This window comes from Simochromis diagramma, unplaced genomic scaffold, assembly GCF_900408965.1.
Source record: "Simochromis diagramma unplaced genomic scaffold, fSimDia1.1 OVJJ01000387.1, whole genome shotgun sequence".
NCBI classification, from domain to species: Eukaryota; Metazoa; Chordata; class Actinopteri; order Cichliformes; family Cichlidae; genus Simochromis; species Simochromis diagramma.
The window spans coordinates 408,156-430,038 of record NW_024387152.1 but is presented as its reverse complement, the minus strand read 5'-3'; the positions used below and the strand labels follow the sequence as shown (position 1 = coordinate 430,038).

At 40.8% G+C, this 21,883-nt stretch overlaps 1 protein-coding gene across 1 annotated transcript in view; it reads right to left on the bottom strand.

Moving 5' to 3' along the window:
- LOC120743932 (ERC protein 2-like) overlaps positions 1-21,883 on the bottom strand; it is a 152,791-nt gene that overhangs the window by 122,045 nt on the left and 8,863 nt on the right. Inside the window, exons 5-8 of the mRNA XM_040047959.1 lie at positions 15,888-15,962; positions 13,701-13,856; positions 12,385-12,474; positions 9,922-10,089 (exon numbers count right to left, since the gene is read on the bottom strand). Of these exons, the coding sequence (XP_039903893.1) occupies positions 9,922-10,089; positions 12,385-12,474; positions 13,701-13,856; positions 15,888-15,962 (489 nt within the window). The remainder of the gene's footprint in view (positions 1-9,921; positions 10,090-12,384; positions 12,475-13,700; positions 13,857-15,887; positions 15,963-21,883) is intronic.

Below are 21,883 nucleotides of genomic sequence, written 5' to 3'. Positions count from 1 at the left end.
TTATGAAATTACATTTTGTTTTACTAGTGTGTATTCGCTCATTTCAGTTTCGCATATAAGACAAATTTATAGAGAACACAAAAACAACACTTTTGACTCACATCCTGTCTCAATAAATATATGCTGCAGTGCTTCCCTGTGCTTGTTTTGACAACTAAATTATCTAAGTTTAGTCTTTAGTCTCTTAGTCTTTGACTAAATTATCAAAGACTAAAATGTTAGATATCTCCCACCCATCCGTCCATCAATACATCCATATATGTTATTTTATAACACTTTTTCAATTCACAGTCATGTGGAGCCTGTCCCAGCTGTCATAGAGCAGGGTAACCCCCAACAGGTCAATATTTCACATATACTTTTTATTTTTTATTCTCAAGTACATAATATTGCTTCTGTTAGTTTCTTTAGGGTAACCAAAGCATTTTTTACAACTAGTTTCAATTTTATTTTGGTTTTGGTTAACTGCAATAACTTTGTTTTGTACTTAAGTGTGGACTGAATACTTGATAAATGGTGTTACAAGTAGGGATCCTCCTTTTTCCAATTCCAACACCTCGGCTGTGGTTCATCTGCCAATAACAAATACCAGTTTTACATGAATAATCTGTATCCCTCACTGGCAGGAAGAGACAGCTTGGTTTTTTGTGTGTCTGGAAACTTTTGAATGAAGAGAGTCAAACATGATTTTAAGAAACTAACAGAACCCAATATGAGCTGACTTGCATTACCAGCTGCTTCCTGCTTCCGAGTTCCTATAAGAAAAGAACAAATGCTGCGAGGCATGTGCTTCCCAGCACACCTCCCTAATGGGTACCTACACCCAAAAATGTTTGGTCAGAAAGCAGCTACATATGCCTACACAGATAAACAAGTGCATGCATGCAAACAGAAGTTTTCATCTCCACCTGAGCTGGTCATCCCAGACATAACAAGACTGAAGTTGATCTTTACGGAAACGTGGGAAATTCCCTGTCCTAGGGCAAAGGCTGTGTCATTCAAGGGGTGTCATGAAAGCTGAGTTAAGGCAACAGTCAGAGCTCTGATCCGGACTCGTATAATGGACAGATCACCTCAGGGCTGACTCGGGATAATAAGCGGATATAAACTGGCTCACAGCAGGGGCTGCAGGGTGGAGAGTGGGACACTGTCTCATTGAACACCATAACATCTGCTGATAAAACCATGGCAACACAGCTGTGTGCCTAAAGGCTACGAAGGGAACATGGAAAAGCACAGATGTAAAACAAGACCAAAAAAGACAAGGACACACACACACACACACACACACTGACAAAAGGACCTTTGTCAGTGAATGTTTGCTACCAAAGCATGAAAGTCATTAATGTTCATATTGTAACAGTGGATGGTTTCATGACATTGAAAAATATAGGGTCACAGCACAAACTCATCGCACGCCGCTGCCTCAAACCCTCTTTTGCCCTCCATCCATCATCATTACATCCTGCCAACAAAGACACAAAAAACACATACACAACACACGTGCGCATGTAGAGGAAGCGCTGCTGCAGGCGTTCCTCCTCATTAACACTTGCTGCTCCTCTGATTATTTTTCCTGATCATTTCCAGCACTGCATGCCAGTTCCTACATCCTGATTCAAGGGAATCCATTTCCTGTCAAACACTAAGCAGTCACTCTGGCAAACATGTGGAAAATAAATGCTGGTCTGCAGTTCCTACAGTAGGCGCCTGAAATAAGCTTGATTCTACTTGATCAACGAGTAAATATTAGCTGAGTGTCTCACACACAGTCACAGTCTTGAGTAAACACCAAACTAACAATGTAACCTGAATGCAAGTTAATTCAATGACAACTAAGTATGTTGTCATGGAGATGACAAAATTGTTGTCAATAGCCTTTTAGCCAAAAATGATATCGTAAAATCAACAGAATTATATCAGGTCTGTCAAACTCACTATGCCACAGTCACACAAGGGAAAAGGGCAGCTGAAACATAACCACAGTTATTGCAACCATGTACAACAGACGTGCATTTCATCGCCTTTGAAGTCTTATCAGTGACTTTGGTGTCTCAAGATAACCATAAAAAAATCACTAACACAGAGACAAACTGCTATCAGTTTGCAATTAACTGGAGTCAAGTTGGCAATTATGTTTGTGATGTTAAAGCAATTAACTGTGATTAGCAGAAACCTGTTGCCACCTACATACACAGAAATTTACATGAAACAGAAATTCATGTTTAGTACTTATATTCAGAGTCCAGGCAAAAGCTCCCAAATCTAAAATAGAAATCCATTAATTTTTTGAAGATAGTACCAGTGTTGCTGCATGACGGCGTTTTAACAGCAAATTTATATATATAACCTCAAATAGACACGTCAGGCTTGGTACTTTGTCTTTGTTTGTAAGTTAGGCAGCAGTTATTTACAAAGCTTAGCCAGTCGTTCTGAGAGTGATGGCAGTCATTTAGAGAACAGCTGTCTGGCGACAGGCTGCCTCGTACCAGGTAACCTGCACTATGGAGCGTACAGTGACCACTATTCTATTTCATCTTTCATCTGTATACTATACCAGTTAAAAATATATAATTTCCTTAAAACTCTTAAAGAGTTTTGAGCAAAGTATAAACCCTAAAGTAAAAGTTGAATTTTGATCATTTAAATGTGCTGGAGGGGGGATAAAAAATGAAACAGACACACCTCCCCTATAAACAGGAGTAAGTAGAGGAGTGGAATATGTCATATTTCATCTAGTTTAATTGTTCTGTTCGGAGACTTTTGTGTTAACAAAGAGCCGACTTACTGTAAGCAAGAGTGAAAACTGCTTTCGGAGTGTATTATTGTGGCGTGGAGTGTTTGTGTAAGTATGTCTTTGTCTGTGTGTGTATTTGGGTATATGTGTGTATGAAACTGGAAGTTAAGTGGTCTTAGCAAAGCAGGGTGACCCTGAGGAAAGAGGAGGTCAGAACAAAAAGAAAGGGGCTTATTGTCTCTGGCTGTCTCTATCACCACCTCACTGCCTTCTGGTTAACCACCTGCTGACTGACTGTAGACCAAGCAAAGCCCACATTACTGTTTCTGTTTATGGGTGTGGATTTTTTTTGTTAGGTTTCAAAATAGAAAACAAAAATATGCAGAAAGATTACAAACATTTCCCAAGGACCTTAATACGGAAAAAAATGTCACACAAACGGAACCATTCGTGATGAAGCACGTGTCACGTATACTGCGACAGCAATGCTAATGCGTGTGCAGTCGTGCTGCGTGCACACATGTCCACTCATTAGGTCACATTTATCTCATTCCCTGTGTAAACCATTAAATATCTCATCCCCATTCTGACCGCTGTAACTCCACTTTATGGCTTTTCCACAAGGCCTCTGAAGAACTTGTGGGGGCTTTATTTTGGACCGTGCCATGTTTGTTCTGGGGGGCCCGATGCTGCTACTCACACTGAAACCCAAACCACACCGATCTACGAAGACGGGAGCACGCTATTGGGTCTGAGAATGGTGACCATGGTCAGTCGAGTTCAGATGAGATCATACAAAGACTGTCAAGACCTGCTGATTAGTGGTCAGCAAATGGGAATGGAAGTGTTTCCTGTTTACTTAGTCCGATAAGCTCACTGTAAGTTTTAGGGAGCTCATCAAGTTCTTACCTTTGTTTAAACTGTTTTTTCACCCTTTCTCATTCCTAATCTGTTGGTAATGTGGAAATAAGGTGAAATAAGGAGTCGGCAACAAAATGTGATAGAATAGAGACGAAAGCACGAGGGAAAAGAAACTATGGACAGAGGGAGCAAAAGTGAATGAGGCAGAAAGAAAGACAGTAAGCGAGAACGCAGCAGGGGGATAGCCCAGGGTGGAGTTTAACCCGGTCCCGACCACATCTTTTCTCCGCCTCACTACCTATATGAACCATCAATCAGCTAGGAGAACAAGGAAAGATCAACAAAAATAGTCCAGCAGGGACCACAGCACACCGCTCCATCGAATCACTCACTGACAAAAGCCCATATCCTTAAACATCCATCAAACGGCGCAATTCTCTCACTTTTCACTTCCTCTTGTCGCTCAATCGCGTCTTGATTCATTCCCACTTACACTTCTTCTTCTTCTTTTTAATTTTCCTCTTGTTTTCACTATTCATCACTGCCACTACCGTTGATGTTAGCAAGTCATTTTTTAGTCATTTCTATCTTTTACGACTCATTACATTCAACCTCAAAATGAAAACTTCTGACAGACACAGCAAACGCTGGTGATGAAAGAGAACGCAGGATATTTGAGGTCACATCTGACGAAGCTGAAGTGAAATACCGCAGACGGTGTTCTCTCCAAATACAGATACGTTGCCACATCCCAAAGTATGCATTAAAGGCGTGCTGCTGCTAACACTTCTACTGGCAGTCGGTGAGGATCAAAATATCAAATGTTATATTGCTGTGCAAATTTATGTGCCCGATTAAGACTTAAACTCCAGCTTCATGTCTAGACTTCTCTTTATAGGGTAAGTTGCCCCCAACATGATGCTTACCCAGTGATAAATACAGTCCTGTACAAAAGTCTCATTCCTTATATGTTTCTAGGAAAATGGGAAATAGGTGGAGCGATTTACTGAAATGTGCATATAAACATGGAATAAAGAAGAGTTTGTGCAATTCTAATGAGTTTGAAGGTCAATATTTTGTATCACCACCTTCAGTCTTCAACAAAGCGTCTCTTAGGGAAACTTTCCTATAATGGTTTTATAAGTAGCCTTAAAGAATAGTTATCCAGCTTTCTTGAAGGACATTCAAAGCTCTTCTTTGGATGTTGCTGCCTTTTGTTCTGTTCTGTGTCAATATGATCCCACACTGCTTCAATAATGTTGAGATCTGGGCTCTGGGGAAGCCATTGTGTGCTTTGCTATCCAGGTATTGCTTTTACTGCATTGGCAGTGTGTTTGGGATCAATGTCATTTTGAAAAATAAAGCCACTGCCAATCTGATGCTTTCCAGATGGCATTGCATGGTGGATCAAAATCTGATGGCACCTTTCTGCGTTCATAATTCGATCAGTTTTTCAAGATCCCCAACACCTCTGGCTGAAATACTAACTATGAATGAGTCTCCACTATGTTTTACAGATGCCAGCAGACACTCAGTGTTATACTTCCCTTATGACCTCCGATAATTTGACAGTTTGGATTCATCATCCAGACCCGCTGACATTGATTTTCATCCAGTTCTTGTGTAACCTGGCGTCGCTCAACCTCTCCTCCCTGTAACGCTTCCTTCAGACTGGCTCCTTGACAGCCACCTTTCCACTGAGAGCATTTCAGATGAGGCTTTGGCGAATAGTAGCTGGATCGACTGAAGGGCCCGGTGCATCTCCCAGGTCTTGTGTCAAGTTTTTCCTGGATTTTCTTTCATATAACTTAAGGACACGACTTTCAGATACTGTTCATCTTCTATAGATATCGTTTTTTAGCCCAGCCACTTCTTTTTGTTCTCCACTTGACTTAATTTGGGGTTATATAAATAAAATTGAATTGAATTAAACTTGTCCAGTTCCCTCAAATGTTTTAAGAACACATTGCACACCATGATGAGATATGCAAAGGTTTTGGCTAGCAGGTCTTTGAGAATTACCTTGTAGGTGAAAAAATATTATTTTATATCTTTGGCATTTGTGTTAGAATCAACAAAAAAATGGGAATACACAATGTGTTTAAGCATCTGTCATGTATAGACACAAAAACGGCTTTACCCCTTGAGTCAGGTGCCTTCATGTCCATAGAAAAACTCAGAAAACCTGGAGAGCTATTGCTCAGGAAAACAGTCTGGTTCTCCTAAAGCAAAATGTAAATGCTGCATGTAAATCAAAGTACAATCGTCATAAAAGATTTAAGCCTTATATCTGCAAAAGACATTAATACATGTGACAGTGATGTTAAGAGTTCTAATTGATTATGTGTTTCTTAGTAAACTATCAGTTTAATCAGCAAACACTGCTCACACAGAGAATGCCAAGAAACCATTTGTGTTTAGATTTTATTAAGTACACATCAGTTAGTTGTGCTGCCAAACAGACAGGCACACTCAGTGCAGGGGATTTTGGGAGGGGAACCAGAAGGTCTGCAGACTTTGCAGTGACAACCATCGAAGAGTCGAGCGTTGTGTTTTGGTTGGATTTAGGTTTGATGGGGGGAAAGAAATGACTTTTTTAAGCCAAATGTTTTTGCAAACTAGCTTTCCCCATCAGGAATGAAATTTATTATGCACTTTATTTCTGTCAATTTTATTATTTTGACATGATTTAATTCTGCTTTCATTTTTTGCTTTGCTTAACACAGCCGAGCTTAGAGTCAATAAAACCTGTATTTTAAGGATCATTATTTTGTTTTGGAATGTCGAATCCTATCAGAGAAAACTGACAGCACAACTGAAGGGCAGGTTCATCCATCTAACAGATATGTGACAGTTAAATCAAACTAACAATCCCATGCGTCTTAAAACAGCCCGATCTGGCCTCTTTTAAACAAATGTTCATAACATTCAAAACAATCTTCTGACAGAGATCTAAACCTAGTCCAAGAAAGCCCATGGCAGCTGGGGCTTTGGCCTTGTGCTCTGTTGCTGGCTGGTTAAATATGCAGGAAGGTCTCTGATAGGTTACCTGATCTGGTAGAGTATCATTTCAGCCCCGCATTGTCCTGATCAAGGCAGGAAAGACACACATCTACTGTATTAAAGTTTCCACAGACACAGGCAGGCCCAGAATGCTCGCACAAAAGCGTACACACACTATTTTCCACATTTTCCAGTTATCTGGAGACAGATTCAATCACATCCATTACGACGCTGTCCTTAACTTTGATTGACAAATAAAATGCGCTTCCATTTTCTCATTCTGCTGCTCACAGGGCCGCCTCTGTTCAGGGGCCATTCCCATCTGCTTCTAGAGACAAATCTGTGAGGTGAAGCTTCTCCTCATGTCTCAGAAACCAGTCTTTCTCTTGGGGGAATGTACAACTGTACCAATCAGTGTCATTCATGATGAGACCCACCTGGCACACATGCATGCACACACTCTTGTATATGAGCGTGTGATGTGCCAGAAGTTGTGTGTGAGACAAAAGAAAATAGGTGGCTGAAAGAAAGCTTGAAAGAAAACTGCTGAAAATGGAAGGAATGAGGTGAGTGGGGGGATCTTGTGGGAATGGCTGCCATCTCTGGCCAAATGATTGACAGGCAGCAGAGGAATGCACGGCCACGCCGGCCCACTAAAGAGCTCTAAATATCTTTACTCATCCTCTGGTTTGCCCACTTAGTCCAGGAAACCTAAGCCATTCCCAAGCAGGGGAAGATGCCACTTCAATAGCAGGAAAAATTACTTGAAACCGGAGATGAGAGTCAAGCAATCAGTCCTGACAGTGTAAGTGTTTTTGTGTGTGTCTGTGTGTGTGACTGTGTGTTTATGGCAGTCAGGATCTGATGCAGCCCAGAGGCCCGTACTATGAGATCCCCTCTCATCCAGGACACTTCAGGGTCTCTTGCACTTCTTACCAGGGTATATCGCCATGGTAACTTGTGCCCTAATCTGCCCCAGAGCAGACAGATTAGACATCAGCAGGTATGAAAACACTGCATCATCAGTCCTGCACCTCTGTGCACAGACAGTGGATGGGACTAAAGTTTTTTAATAGTGTCTAAGTCTTTGCATTTTCCCAGTAAGAAATCATTTTAATTTCATTCCCTGACTTTTTTCCCTGTGCGCTGCAAACAACTTTACAACTACTTTGTTGTTCTAAAAGCCTTAATAAGTCATCCTAGGTCAGCCTAGGTCTGAATTCTGTTTTTGTGTTCATTCACTAATTGCTCTCAGACCACTAAACACCACCTGCAGCTTAAAGAATAAAAAATAAAACTGTCTCGCCCACATATCATATTAATTTAATGAAATACTCAGTTGTATTCCATCAGATTCTCCCGTGTCTTAATGTCAAAGCTATGAAGGCAATAAGTCTGTTAACTTACACAGTCTACATTTCTGTCGGATTTCTTTCCTGGCTTCAAATAGGCTGAACTTTATTAATATAGCAGGCTTTTTTCCAGTCGTACTGACCAAAGTGGCTAAAGTGCTCACGCATGCACTACTGTACAGTACTTTTCCTCTCACACACATACTCACACAGCTGTGTTGTTTTCAGGCTTTATTGTGAGTTTAACGCCTTCATATAGTTTTATCTTCCTGTCTATGCTCTGCTGCCATCACCGCCCCTTTCAAATAAAAGGAACCCTGGTTAACTTAACGAGCTGATAACCAGATTTGTGTGACCACTTAGCCCGGCTGCTGATGTTGGTACAGTGATGCAATCTATGTCAGAAGCATTTGAGGTGATCTTTCCTTGTCGTGCATCTTCAGTTCTGCGTGAGTATTGCATAAGCAGATGTAATTATTTCTACTGTACTATCAGCTTTTCCCACTGAAGTTGGATCAATGACTATTCAAAAGCAAAGCTGGTTGTGAAGCAAATAAAAAACAAAAAGTACACTGACACCGGTCTGCGGCAGTAAAAAAGATCTGTCCAAAATGCAAACAAAGCCAAAGCATCCATGAACCATGGGCTGCAGAACCCCTGTTATTTTGGTGGATTTAGACTGCAGCTGGCATGGTTCTTGTCATATTTGTTGGTTTTGTGGTGCTCGTTTGTGTTTTTATTTCCGCCTTCAGTGTTAGATATACGTTTCTTGGTTACCTCCTGTTTTATGTTTATTTTTGACTTCCCCACCTTAACTGTTTCCACCTATGCCCTGGTCCCACGTGAGTCGCCTTTCCCAATCAGACCCATGTGTTCCTGAGCCACGCATCCCCTGCTTCTTCAGTTTGTGTTTCATTTAGCGTTTGTCACTTTGTAGGTCTTTAAATGACCATATTTTCAATTAAAATTCATATGTTGTTTTCATTTTGAATATATTTTGGCAGTATTGGGCACTTAATAGCGATTTGTGAGAAGCTAATATTGCTTGGTCAGGCCCTGTTCTCCTCACACCCATGACTTGTACACGCATACACTTTTTTAAACATGCATTTTCAGTAGAACAAAAAAGAAAAGAAAGAAAAAAAATGCACACTTACAAAAACCACCCACTGAAAACCAATTCCTTTTCGTATGATGTATTCAACTAACTACAAGGGCCAAAATTCCTTGCACATGTATGGACAATTAGGCCTAATTTTGGCCCAAATTGCTTCCTGTAATGATGAGTGGACATAGTTAGCAGGCCACTCTCAACTGCCGAACACAAAGAGATCTAAAGTATCACTTCCAAGTCTAGAGAGTTATGTAGAAAAATGCTAAATGCTCACCAATCCCCACCTCCTCCACACACACACACACACACACCTATATCTCACTAAATACAACCCACCTCCATCTCTAACAGCAGTGATAAAATCATTAGAGCCACAGAGTTTAGAACTTCAAACATGACCAAGAAAAAGCTGCCAGCTTTCTTCAGCCCTCTAACTGACCCGCCCACACGCACAAACCCACTGGTGGACTAAGGGAACCACACGCATGGACATTTTTTCCACCCACCTCAGCGGCCGTTAGAGAAACAGAAGGAGAAAGAAACACAAAACAGAAAAAAGCAGGATTTTTTGCACACATACAGTTTCTATCCTAACAAAGACCATGCAAAGTTACTATTGTATGCACCAATAGATGCATGCACAGTGGTCAGAATGGTGTTTCTTCCAGTCTTTATTACTGCAGTGATCTACAGAGTGTCCATCTCGTGATGTGTGTATCTTTGAAATTATTTTCCAAGAAGCTGGAAAGTGGTTTAGTGCAATGTCAGTGTTTGCATGTTTGTGGCTTCATTGGTGTGTGTTTGTATGTCTTTGGATTTTGTTTTTCTCCATGTGTGAATGTGCACACACTGACCTCTGTCTGGAGAGTATTGGCGCGCTGCTCCTTGGCACTGAGCGACTCTTTTAGCACTTCGATGTGCTGCTTGCAGTCCGAGTTCTGATTGGTCAGTGTTTCTAGTTTGGTCTGCAGCGCCTGCATCTCAGACTCCTTCCTATTCAGCTCCTGCTTCAGCTGCTCTATCTGACAATCACGCAAACACACACACAAACACACAAATAAGGGTCATCAGTGAGATATACTTGATATATATTTGTAGATAAGACATGCATTCAAAAATATGACTTTTCATTTAAACCAATGATGCACCAATGATACAGATACACCAATGTCAGACTAGTGCATATAAAAGAATCTGAATATCATGAAAAGTTTATTTTTTGTAGTTTAATTTAAACAGATCAGCTTTTCACATAAGCCTTTTTTAGCTCACAGAAACTGAAAATCATAAATCCAGCATTTCAAAATTGTTAGAATTTGGAGTTTGATTGAATTCAAAGAGTATAAATCTCATGTGTTTCTTAGCCTAGTTCAGTTCCCACAACCACAATCAAGGGGAAGGCTGGTGACTTGAGTGCTGTCCAGAGGCCTGATGACCTATGCTCTCCACAAAGAGGGTAAACCACCGAAGATCATTGCTGAAAGGCAGGCTAGGAAAGGTTTACGCTTAGCCTTAAAAGTAGAGAGGGTAGCGATAGCGTAATAATGGAAATTTGACTGGAAGGTAAATGCATGGTAAGAAAAAGGACACAAGCAAAGAGAAATCAGAAAATGTCAACTCAAGAACTTGGAGTGGACTGAGGCTGCTGTCACATTTCTAATATCAAAGCACTCCTGAACTGAAGTGTCTTACCTGGATTGAGGTGAACTAGAACTGGACTGCTGAATGAACTACACTGGACTGCTACTTTCAGATGAAAGTTAATTTTGTGTTTCATGTTATTATTGTGCTTCATCGGCCAGAAGCCAACCCCAAAATATGGACACGATGAAGGCTTCCATCACAGCAGCCTGGTCTTCAATAAAACCTTAGCAGTGCCACAAGCTTTTTGCCTCCATGCCACTTAACTGCGACCTATTGCATTAACTTTTTACTACTCCTTCATTCTTGGTGTTCTCTATCATGCGGCACTGGGTCTGCTATAATCTATGTGCTGCAGTCCATTTTATCAGTGGCTTTTTACTGTGAACATTGTCTGCTGTTCTTATTATATTGATATTAATGCTCTTAACTGTATTATTTTATTGTTTTTTTGTAAAGCACTTTGGTATGCCTAAGGCTTTTAATGTGCTCTATAAATAAAGGTTGTTGTTGTTGTTGCTCTGACGCAGCAATTTGTAGCAAATGATTGCAGTGTTGGCGCTAAATGAACCAACACTGCAGGAGATGGAATTTTGGAACTGATTTCTTTAATTGTTGTCAGGAAATGCTTTGGGGATTTCTAATTTTCATGACTTAGAAACCAACAGATTGAGACAAAAACAATGACCTGATATCTTTCACTACACGTGTATTGACTACAGAATATATGAACATGTGCCTTTTTTTAATTAAACCACAAAAAATAACTTTTTCATAATATTCAAGTTGCCTGAGGTGCACTAGTGTCACTGCAAACTGAGTCTGACCTCCAGAACAAGCATATCGAATACACTATTTTAAAGGCAACAGCAGTCTTAAGCCGCTCTTTAAAATAGAAGTGAGTAATACATACAAAATTACATCCTTTATAACTGTGTCACTGATTAATAAAAAAAGGAAATCTGAAACGTCTCTGATACTGTGACTCAATTAGGAAAAACGGAATGTTTTGTTATCCATTTATTGCAATATAAACACGTCAGTTGTGACATATTTTGTGGAGCGATGATGTCCTGGCATCATCATCAGCCCTATATTATCAATCCTCACTTGGAGGAGTCCCAGACCTACTGTGTGCACACACCCCAGCCCAAAGACAAACATTCACAGAGAGACGGAAACAGATTTGTTTTAAGGAAACCCATATAGAACATAACAGAAAACCACAAAGGAAATAAAATGCTCTAACACAGAGTGGTTTCTGTGCTGAGGCTTGCTATGTAGAGAATACTGTCATCTGTCTACTGCTGCCAAAAATGCACAAAGCTGATTTGAAGAGAGATTTCTCAAATTGCATGAGCAAGGTTCACTTCATAAAAGGGGGATTCTGACTGGCTCAGGGTCTGGCTGATAGACCTTCAGTCACAGAGACAGCATATGAGCTGCAGAAATCCAGCACTGAGATGAAACGCAGGGGAAAGGAGATCGAAATATGAGGCTATACAATAAGAGAGATCACCGCGGTGACTGAACACTAAGAAAAACAAGTCAGGAAATGAGAAGTCAGTGCACTAATGATAAAAAGGCATTATAATGAAAATAAGGAGCAGATATTTCAAAGACTATTAGGCTATGAAGAAATAATGAGAGAGGAGAGAGACTAATGAGAGGGGTACTTCTGCTTGTTCTGTGATCCAAGGCTGTTGGGTGGGGAGGAAGGTGGGAGCTGGTCTGATGGAAGACACACATGGTGACAAGGCCTGCTCCTACAAAGACAAGAAAACAGCAAGCCACTAAAATGCAGCACAAGCTGTGTGCCCAGCCACTCTCCTTCACACACTGCACTCCTCAACCACACAGCCTTGGCTTGCGAAAGCGTAAGCAAATTTACCTGCTCCAGCTCTCGCGTACACTAACACGTGTTCGTATTCTCCAAAGCCATTTTTGCAGTGTTTGAGCAGATCAAAGTCCAGAGGAGAAACCAGAGAGGACAGCGATGCCGCCCTCTCTGGTTTCTCTTATCGCAGTCCCACCTCAACACCAGTCACCAACACCGCTGAAAGACCCGGACCCTAAACACTACCAGCATGTAGAATGAATCTGTGCATATCCATGTGCGTGGCGACTTGCTGTGTTTCTCTGTGACTGTACGAAGAAAGACGAGCCACGGGAGAACGAGCCGGGGGCCATCGCTGTGATGTATATCACCCCGGGTCGGTATGGGTGAAGAGAGAGCTCTTTCCTCTGTTCCTCTGCCGTTGTAAGCTCACATTCATCTGTCAGGGCCCCATTCATAAAAACATCTCTTTTATGATTGCATCAGGAACTTCCCCGATGCAATGACAAATGAGCCCTACAATGAGCACCATTAATGAACCAAATGGAGCGCAACTCATGGGCCTCAACCGTCATGAGCACTTGTCTTGATACTCAGTGAAACCTGAAACTACATTTTTAACAGGGTTTGGATGCATACAGTATGCGTGTGTGCACCTTCATATATGTGCATGTCATCTGTGCGGCTTTAGACACATTTGTGCGTTGATGAATAAACCAGTATACGGCCTGGGATAAAAGATTCTTAGTCAGGAAACTGACACAGCGCACTGTTAACTGATCGTTCCTGACAGGAGGGTTGTATAACGCTTAGTAATCACACTGAAGTCCAGGGCAAATAAGCAAGTACTGCTTTTCACTACTCACAACCTGGCTTTAAATATCAAATAAGAAATACATACACATGTAGGAGTTCTTGGCACCCATGCAACATGAGAGGCTTAGTGCGAATGCAGCTAAAACACACAATACAAAATACAGATTCATGCAGTTTGCCAGTTAAGATTTTTCCACATTCATCTTGTTTCCCCATAAACAAGCAATGGCAACATGCAACAGTTTCTGGCCTTCTGGCTATTTATACTTTGAGACAAACATGCACGTCCCGGATCACGCGGCGTGGAGTCATCTCAGGTGGCATGCAAAGATATTCTACCTTAGTCTTCATGAATTTAGAATGGCTCTTGTAGACCTCCACCTGCTTGAGCTCATCCTGCCTCTCATCAGAGTGCAGCAGGCCGCTGGTCTTTAGCATCTGGACTTCATCCTCTAAGTCTCTGATGTTCCTCTCCAGGGAAGAGATCTTGGTGTCCTGCACCAGCAACAGTAGGCAGGCAAACAGTCAGCAAAGACCTGGCCAAGAATATTAAGCTGTGGGGCTAAAAGATAGATTACCTAGCGCGTGCATTAGTAGACAGTTAGCGCTCTACAGATACATTAAAAATGTGATTGATAGAATATCACTTGGTTGACATATCTCTCTACCAGCATCTGTCTGTGTAAACATATTTCTAGTATGTTTGAGTCAACATATTAATCTAAATCACACAGAGATTTCATATAAACCAAGTCAGTGCATTTACACAAATCCTCCTATATATAAATGTAATGTACAGTCCTATGTCTGAGTAAAATGTCTGGAAAAGAAGGGGAAATATTTTGGCAGACATTGGTGTACAGCCAAGATATTATTCATCTGCAGAGTCTATGAGGGAATAAAAGGGTCTGTCATGGACAGGTCCTGAGGTTGTTTAGTTGCATAGTTTCAAACATACATTAAATGCAAAACCTTGGAAAAGAAGAGAAAGGTAATTTAATAAGTGGAAGCAGATTGCATGTTGCCATCAGCAGAAACCATAGGCAACATGTAAGCATCTGACCTCTATTACATCCTATGACATCAGCCTTGCCTAGCACATGGTGCTGCATAAAAGTGCACACAAAAGACCAAGAAGAAATGCATAAAGCATATGCATATACAAAACACACACGCACAGAAAGAGTCTATGCAAGGATGCAAACTTTCAACATGTACCCAGAAAAAGTCAAGGTAAGGCATTCAGACAGTGATGGAAGTCCTCCTGCCGCATCCAGTTCACACACATGAAACCATAGAGACAAACACGTCTATAAAAATGTCTGATTTTGATCTGTTTCTCCTGCACAACAGAGGGGGAGGAAGCAAAATGCATATTTTAGCATATAAAACATTCATTAGAACTACATAAAAGCTGGATCTTAAAACCACTGACATAAAGTTTTATGGGACATCCAAGTTGCATTTCAACTGAATTCATGGTATTGAAAGCTAGAAACAGAAATACTGTATGAGCGTTGAGCTCACAGCAAGACCAAAAGGTGTCGACTCAGTACTGTACCTGCCAGATAACATCAGGATCAAAGCAAAAAGGGGGGTTGGTCGTCTGTAATTACAAAGTGGACACATCCAACACTTAGACGAAGCAACACGGACACTGAAACAAATTTGTGGACACTACATGTCGCCGCTGATTACAGCAACAGCAACACAGGGTAGTTAACAAAGCAATCACGCATTACTAACAACGCTAGAGATGACTTTCTTTTGTTCTTACTCTCCCCTACAATACGTCAAAGCCTCCTGGCAACTGTGTTTGTCTGCCCGTTTCTAATGAATTCAGTCAGATTTAATTTAGACCCTTTCTCGCCTTAAAAACACCGCGAGGCACCGTGAGCTAGCACATGTGCAGTCTGTTAATAGGCAGACAAATCACAGAGTATGTGTGAAAAATAACTGTGGTTTTGCTGTAAAGGATCCACTTTTAAAGCAAGTGTTTGCTGAATGAACAATAAATGTGTGTGCGTGGGTGTGCGCATGGACACATGTGGAGGCAACTGCATTTTTTCACAGCACTGACAACTTCAAAGGGCTGCGATGAGAGTGAAAGCTTCCATATGTGACATTTGAAACAAATTGAATAAGTGCTCAACTCCGCATGTGCCAATAATGGACTTTACTTGGGCATGGCTGCCATGCAGATGCAAGGTAACTATAACATAAAGTTCTCCAGATTGTTCATCGTTGCTATATAGAGAGATCTCTGCTGTTACGCGCATTCCAGGTGTACTTAAAATGATGTTATGCATGTTTTGAACATACAAATGCAAGAGCAAATAACACTGCTGAAATAAAATGGTGACATTAGCTGGATTTAAAAAAACCTGTTTCATATTTATGATAAACGGCCAAAAACTCAGACATATATGAATTTCAGATAAATCTATTGCACCAGTACACACACTCCTCATCCAGCACATTATTACTTAAAACAGCTCTTGCTGTGAGAGTAACTCTTAGTCCTACCTTCATATCAATGACAGTCTGCAGAGCCCTGGTTTTGGCCGGATCGGCCTGGAGCTGGTTTCGGCGATGAAGCTCCTGGGGAGGGACCCGGTAAAAATAAGCCTGACGGCTCATCATCTTTAACACTTTCTAAGAGCCACAGCGTCAGAGCTACTTCAAAAGGCACACCGATCAGTGTCACCAGTTTTATCTCTCCTACATTGTCCTTATATCATCTTTTGTTATGTAACATTACATTATCCACTACTCTGTCTCGAATTTTGCAAAACAAAACAAAGTTCATCTATGGTCAGCTGGTGCCCGATCTGAAGCTCTCCCTTTTTCCATCTCCAGCAGCAGGTGTCTGTTTTCTCTGCCCTCTCTTCTTCTGTCTTCTTTTTCTGTCTCAGTTTGCTCGCAGGTACCTGACACACTTAGCTTTAGGTCATTTGAATCTGCCTCTATCCTGCTTTCAGCCTGAATCTTTCGATTTCTTATCTCTCACTTGTTCTCTGGTTCTCTCTCGCAGATGTCTCTGGCATGCTAAAGCTCTTGCTTAGCAACACTTTCTGCCAGCACATGCGCTAAGCTTTTTATATCAATAATTAATGGTAGCTCTGACCTACAGCTATGCCTACACAAAAAGCACACAAGCTAACAGACACACACACATTCCTACACATTAAAGTTACTGTTAAAAAATGGCCCCACACTTCTCTACCAAATCATCACTGAAGCTTAGCTTTAAATTGCCTCGCCACTACCCGAGCATCCACGAGTTTAACATTTCATTTCTGTGCAGGTACATGTGTCTAACAAAGAGGCCATACAAAGACATGCCTGCCTAAATTCATTGAAACACTACTTCACAAGGACATTGCTGTGAGCAGTGTTGTTTTTAAGAAATGCAGTTTTGCACCCACAGAGTCAAACATGTTTACAACACGACCGCCCAGCACAACCACAGTCTGATCTTCTCGCCACCAAGCGGCTTGACCAGAGCACGGAGAGGATCAGTTTTGGTAATGAGGGAGTGGCCCTTGCTTAAAGGGGCACCTCTGTGATACTGTGCTTTCAATCCCCCACAAACATTTGATTTTAAGGAACCACAGAGCACCACTGTCGTCTTTATAGAGAATTCAATGTATAAGATGTTTGTGCAGGACTGGAAGCCGCTACAGTAAACTAATGAATGACAAAGATGATCTATAGAGTGAATCCACACATGTATTACTAATAATCTAACCACAAAAAGCTTTATGTGAGTTACCTCTAATATTACATTAACAGGAAAGAAAATGCTTAAAACATTAAAGTGTTTTATTTTGTTATAACTTTGCATCACTGTTCATGCATAAATGTACACACCAAAGCTTGAAACTGAGAAGACTGAATGCACTGAAACAGCTCATCATGCCATGAAGCATAACAATCATAAATAAGCAACAGGTTGTCAGTTCTGCCAGTGAGTGGAAATGACAGCAGACAAGGACCTTATCCACTTGTCCGTGTCAGTTGTGGATAAGGAGGGATTACTGCTGTCAGAGCATGCCTCCCACAGACTAGCATTCCCACTGCCACCACAGTTCAAGTCCTTATTAAAGTGACTGATTTGTCACAATGCGCATGTCTGTCTTTTTGACTGCCTGTACACTTTCTTTGGTTCCTCTGAGAAAGTGTGTCTATGAACTTGTTATCAGCAACAGTTCTGCAAACTGTTGTGTCTCTCAGTGGGGAAACGAAGCCCTGCAAGAGAGAACGTCATCAAAGACCGTCCTCTCTGCTCCACATGTGTCCGAGGGACTGAGCATATGGAATGAATAGGATCAAACGTAACACTATAGCAATAAGTGCCGGCATCCTGAGTGAAGGATACGGTCAAAAGGTTCAATTCTAGCCTCAAGGCAATGGTGTCATGTACAGCGTACACACACTGGAACATGCACTGATAGAGACACACACACATATATGTATGTTCACTAATCACATTCCTATCCCCTCACCATCAGTGAGAAAAAAAGTCAAAAACAAAAGGAAACAGTTGCTTGCCACAAATGTGTCTGCCTATCGGCTCGGTGGATTAAAAGTTTGAAAAGATAAATGGAAAAACTGCGGACATCAAAGACTTTTGTTGGGAAATAGTTGGAGATTGTAAGGTGAGGAGAAGCTTTGAGGGGTGTAATCTTGTCCTGATAAACTTTTCCACTCGGACATTCTGGGAAATTAGCAGAGCATGGCAAGTAGGTGGTGCCCATGTTTTGGTGAGGAAAAGGGAAAATTGGTATACGTGTATGCATGTGAGTTTTTTGCTGATGTTATTTGCAGTAGTCTTCTGATGGTAGCTGAGATGGGTTTCTATAGCAAAGGCTGAAAGTTTGGCTTCTCAAAAAACAAAACACACTGGGATGAACAAAAGAAATAGTGCATAGACAAACATATCCAGACAGAGAGGCAGGATAGACATCAATATTTTGCTGCTGAGCTTGGTGGCATGAGAAAGTAAGCAGAAAGGAAAAGCGGGAAAAAGATTAAAGAAAAAAGATTTGCTGACACGAATTTCCACTTCATTCCAACATGCTGGCATTGGAAAGCTAAAGAGATAAAGGCATGCCAAAAAAGCAGCAGAAGCTCTGAAGCCAGTCATGGTATGTAAAAGCAGAACAACAGGGACTCTTATTTCTCAGCAACAGAGCAGTGCGCAGCCTTAAACGATCACACCGAGCGAGATACAATAGGGGGCCGAACTTTAGAGCCCCGGCTGACCGTACGGCATCTGTAGTATGTTACGTATAAAGAATACATGCCATCTCCAAGTAAAAAACTCATTGTGAAAGTGTGAATGTGTGTGTGTTTGGACACATTTGGCAGCAGGTCAGGTCTGGGCAGGAACAGACCAGTGGTGAGGCTGTTATTATTGGGTCTGCAGGGACCTGACGGCTGGGGAGAGTCAATTAGGCCCAGATTTATGCCTCTCAGCGTGTGTGTGTCTCTGTGTGTGTGTATGTGGTCCCATCACACACAACTTTGGCTCAGTTTGTGATTGTAATCGCTGCAGTGGTCAAACTCTGATAGAACACTGCCACTCTGTGGACCTTGCTGGTACTGCAAAAGTTCAGGTGGTCCACTAACACTTTTTAAAAGTGACTAAAATGTGTGGCTTCCAAATCAGTTTAGTCCAGATCAGTCTATGAGTGCTATGAATAGGCTGAGAAACATGTGCCAGTGTTTCTATGCTGGATTTGTGCAATTAAGGTATTCGGATCAGTGACAAAGTTGAACAGGAAGCACAAGTGAGAGAACACCCCTGTGCACACAATCCCCCTGACAACATACATCAGCAGGTGAAGGAGTGATGGAGTGAGCTCTCCATCCGTACACACTGCAAATCCACACATAAGCACAAACAGCTGGTTCAAGTGATTTAACATATGGCCGTCGTCTGTCCTGGACGGTATGCGGAGAAACATCCGTCAGTCCTCTGATTTTCATCATACAAACACACTTTGATGTATGTCTTCAGCTTTCCTTCGATAAAACACAGAGTTAAGATGGCCACTTCATTCCAGCAAAAAATAAGTAAATGAAAATGAGAGGCAAACTGAAAAAAGGGGCGTTTATGATCTCAGTTTAAAGTAAACAAGCTGAGATTTAGATTTAGATGAGGAGTAATGGGTGCGGTAATGAAAGGAAGTCGGGCTAGTTTCCTGTGGAGCTAATCAAAAAGCTAACAGCAGTGGTCCCAGATAGAGGCAACAGCTGAGCTACCGTCACAGACTCGCCTTTGCAACGTAAAGCAAAAATTACAAGATGCCTTCACAGGAAGTAGGCTACTGCTTGGATAAACCAACCTCTAAGCATTTTAATTCATCACCAGCCACAAAGTGACAAATGCATTAAACTACTTAACAAATGTTTAAGGCAGTGGTGATGAACGAGCTACACTGAAAAACAGTTTAAAGACATATTAGACAAATGTTGAAACTGTGAGGACCTTAAAGGGAGCAGCTGAAAGAAGAGAAACATGATGGCAGCAACATGGTTACAAAAAAGATCAAAGCTGGAGCAGGCGATCATTGAGAAAGTTGTGACATGTTACAGACAACAAATATGTGGTGGAAAATTTCACATTTAGTTAAATGGCAACAGGTCGGTAACATGTTTGGATCTACAAAGAACATCCAGGCTGAGTGTTTATTTACTGAAGAATGTTTCTCAACCTAAAACTGCAAAGGAACTTGGTGTTACATCATTAAAAGACTACGATAATCTGATTATCTGATTAAGGTTTTTTTAAGAGGCAAACCACAAAATGTTGCTGACTGGCAGTATGTAATAGAAATCTCTACACAGGCTCGGGAAGTAACTGGAGACTGAAAACTGTCCTCCAGTCTGCCAAAACGAAATTTTACATTTGTTTTGGAACTAAGAGAAACCACATCCTGTTCAAAAGGCAGCGCCATGATAGTGAGGGAGTAAACGAATGCATCTGTAAAACTACAAATGTTCAATAATAATAAAAGTGACGCGCGCTGTCATCCACATGAAGTTTGTTTTGGTTTTTTTCTGGAAATGTATGTTTATTTGAGCAACACAAAATCACATCTATATAACAAAATAGTAATCAAACATATCTAAGCATGCACATTTAAATTCCCTGTGGTGGTCATGCACTGAAGCGTCTGTCTTGCTAGAGAGCTACATAAGCACATTATGCATAACCTAACCTCCACTGGATGAATTACAAGTTAAAACCTGCTTTGGGATATATGCTGCACAGTGCTGTAAAACAGAGGTTGGCTTCTTGGCGTTTTCCAAAGATGTGGATAAAAGAGAGGCGGCACGCAGCAGAAGATCCCGCAAAACAGAAAAAAAGGAGGCACAAGTCTGTCTTAGCGATTTTACCCACCGGATGTGTAACATTCATTGTTAAAAATATTATTTCAAACTCAGGTATCCTTAATGCAGCCATTCACACCAATTCACTATCAAAATGTGCAATACACAGTGATTTTAAAGGCCTTTAGTCTGATCAGAAAGAATATACAGAAGGGGGCCTATTTATTGAATGTTTTTTAGCATTATGTATGTTTTGCTGCATTTTAAATTATTTTATATTTGACAAAGACGTTTGCACACTTGACCAAATAATACGAGGAGAGAGAGAGAGATTTATCTATAAGTTTGACTGTATCCCTTGTGTCCGCAAACTAGGCTTGATGATACTGTACCAATCAATTAATTTTGTTTTACACAAACAGATCAAAGTATTTTGTAAATGCAGTGATTACAAGTTCCTAACATGTTTAGATGGAGATCTTAATGAGTCAATAATAGCGACACTAAACAACAGGAAAAGGTTTCCACTTTTCTTCCCAAATTATTTTCTTGAAGGCAAAAAAGGGAAGAAACATTTCAAAGACATCATATATATATATGTATATATATATACATATATATATATGTATATATATATACATATATATATATATACATATATATATATATATATATATATATACATATATATATATATACATATATATATATATATATATACATATATATATATATATATATATATATATATATATATATATATATATATATATATATATATATATATATATATATATATATATACATATATTGAGACCAGAAGCTGGGAAACTTGGGGGGACACTGAGAGAACAATCACTTCTCTATTCAATCAGGGAGGTCAGGCTGTTTTCACTCATTAATCATACATTAATATTCAGACAAACACAGCATGTTTTTCTACTTTCTAAAATCTGAACTCCCTCTCCCCCTCTCTCCCTGACACATGTCCCCTCCTCCTCCTAGCATATGTTAAGCTATCAAGTACTTAAAAATAGCACGGCACGCAGTGTGTGTGAGCAGGTACTCACCTCTTACACACACAGCATGGTTAGGTCCCACACATTACACACACACACCAACCCAAACATACACAGCAGTGGTTGCATTAGCATGGACTGAAACACCCACATTCCCCTTAA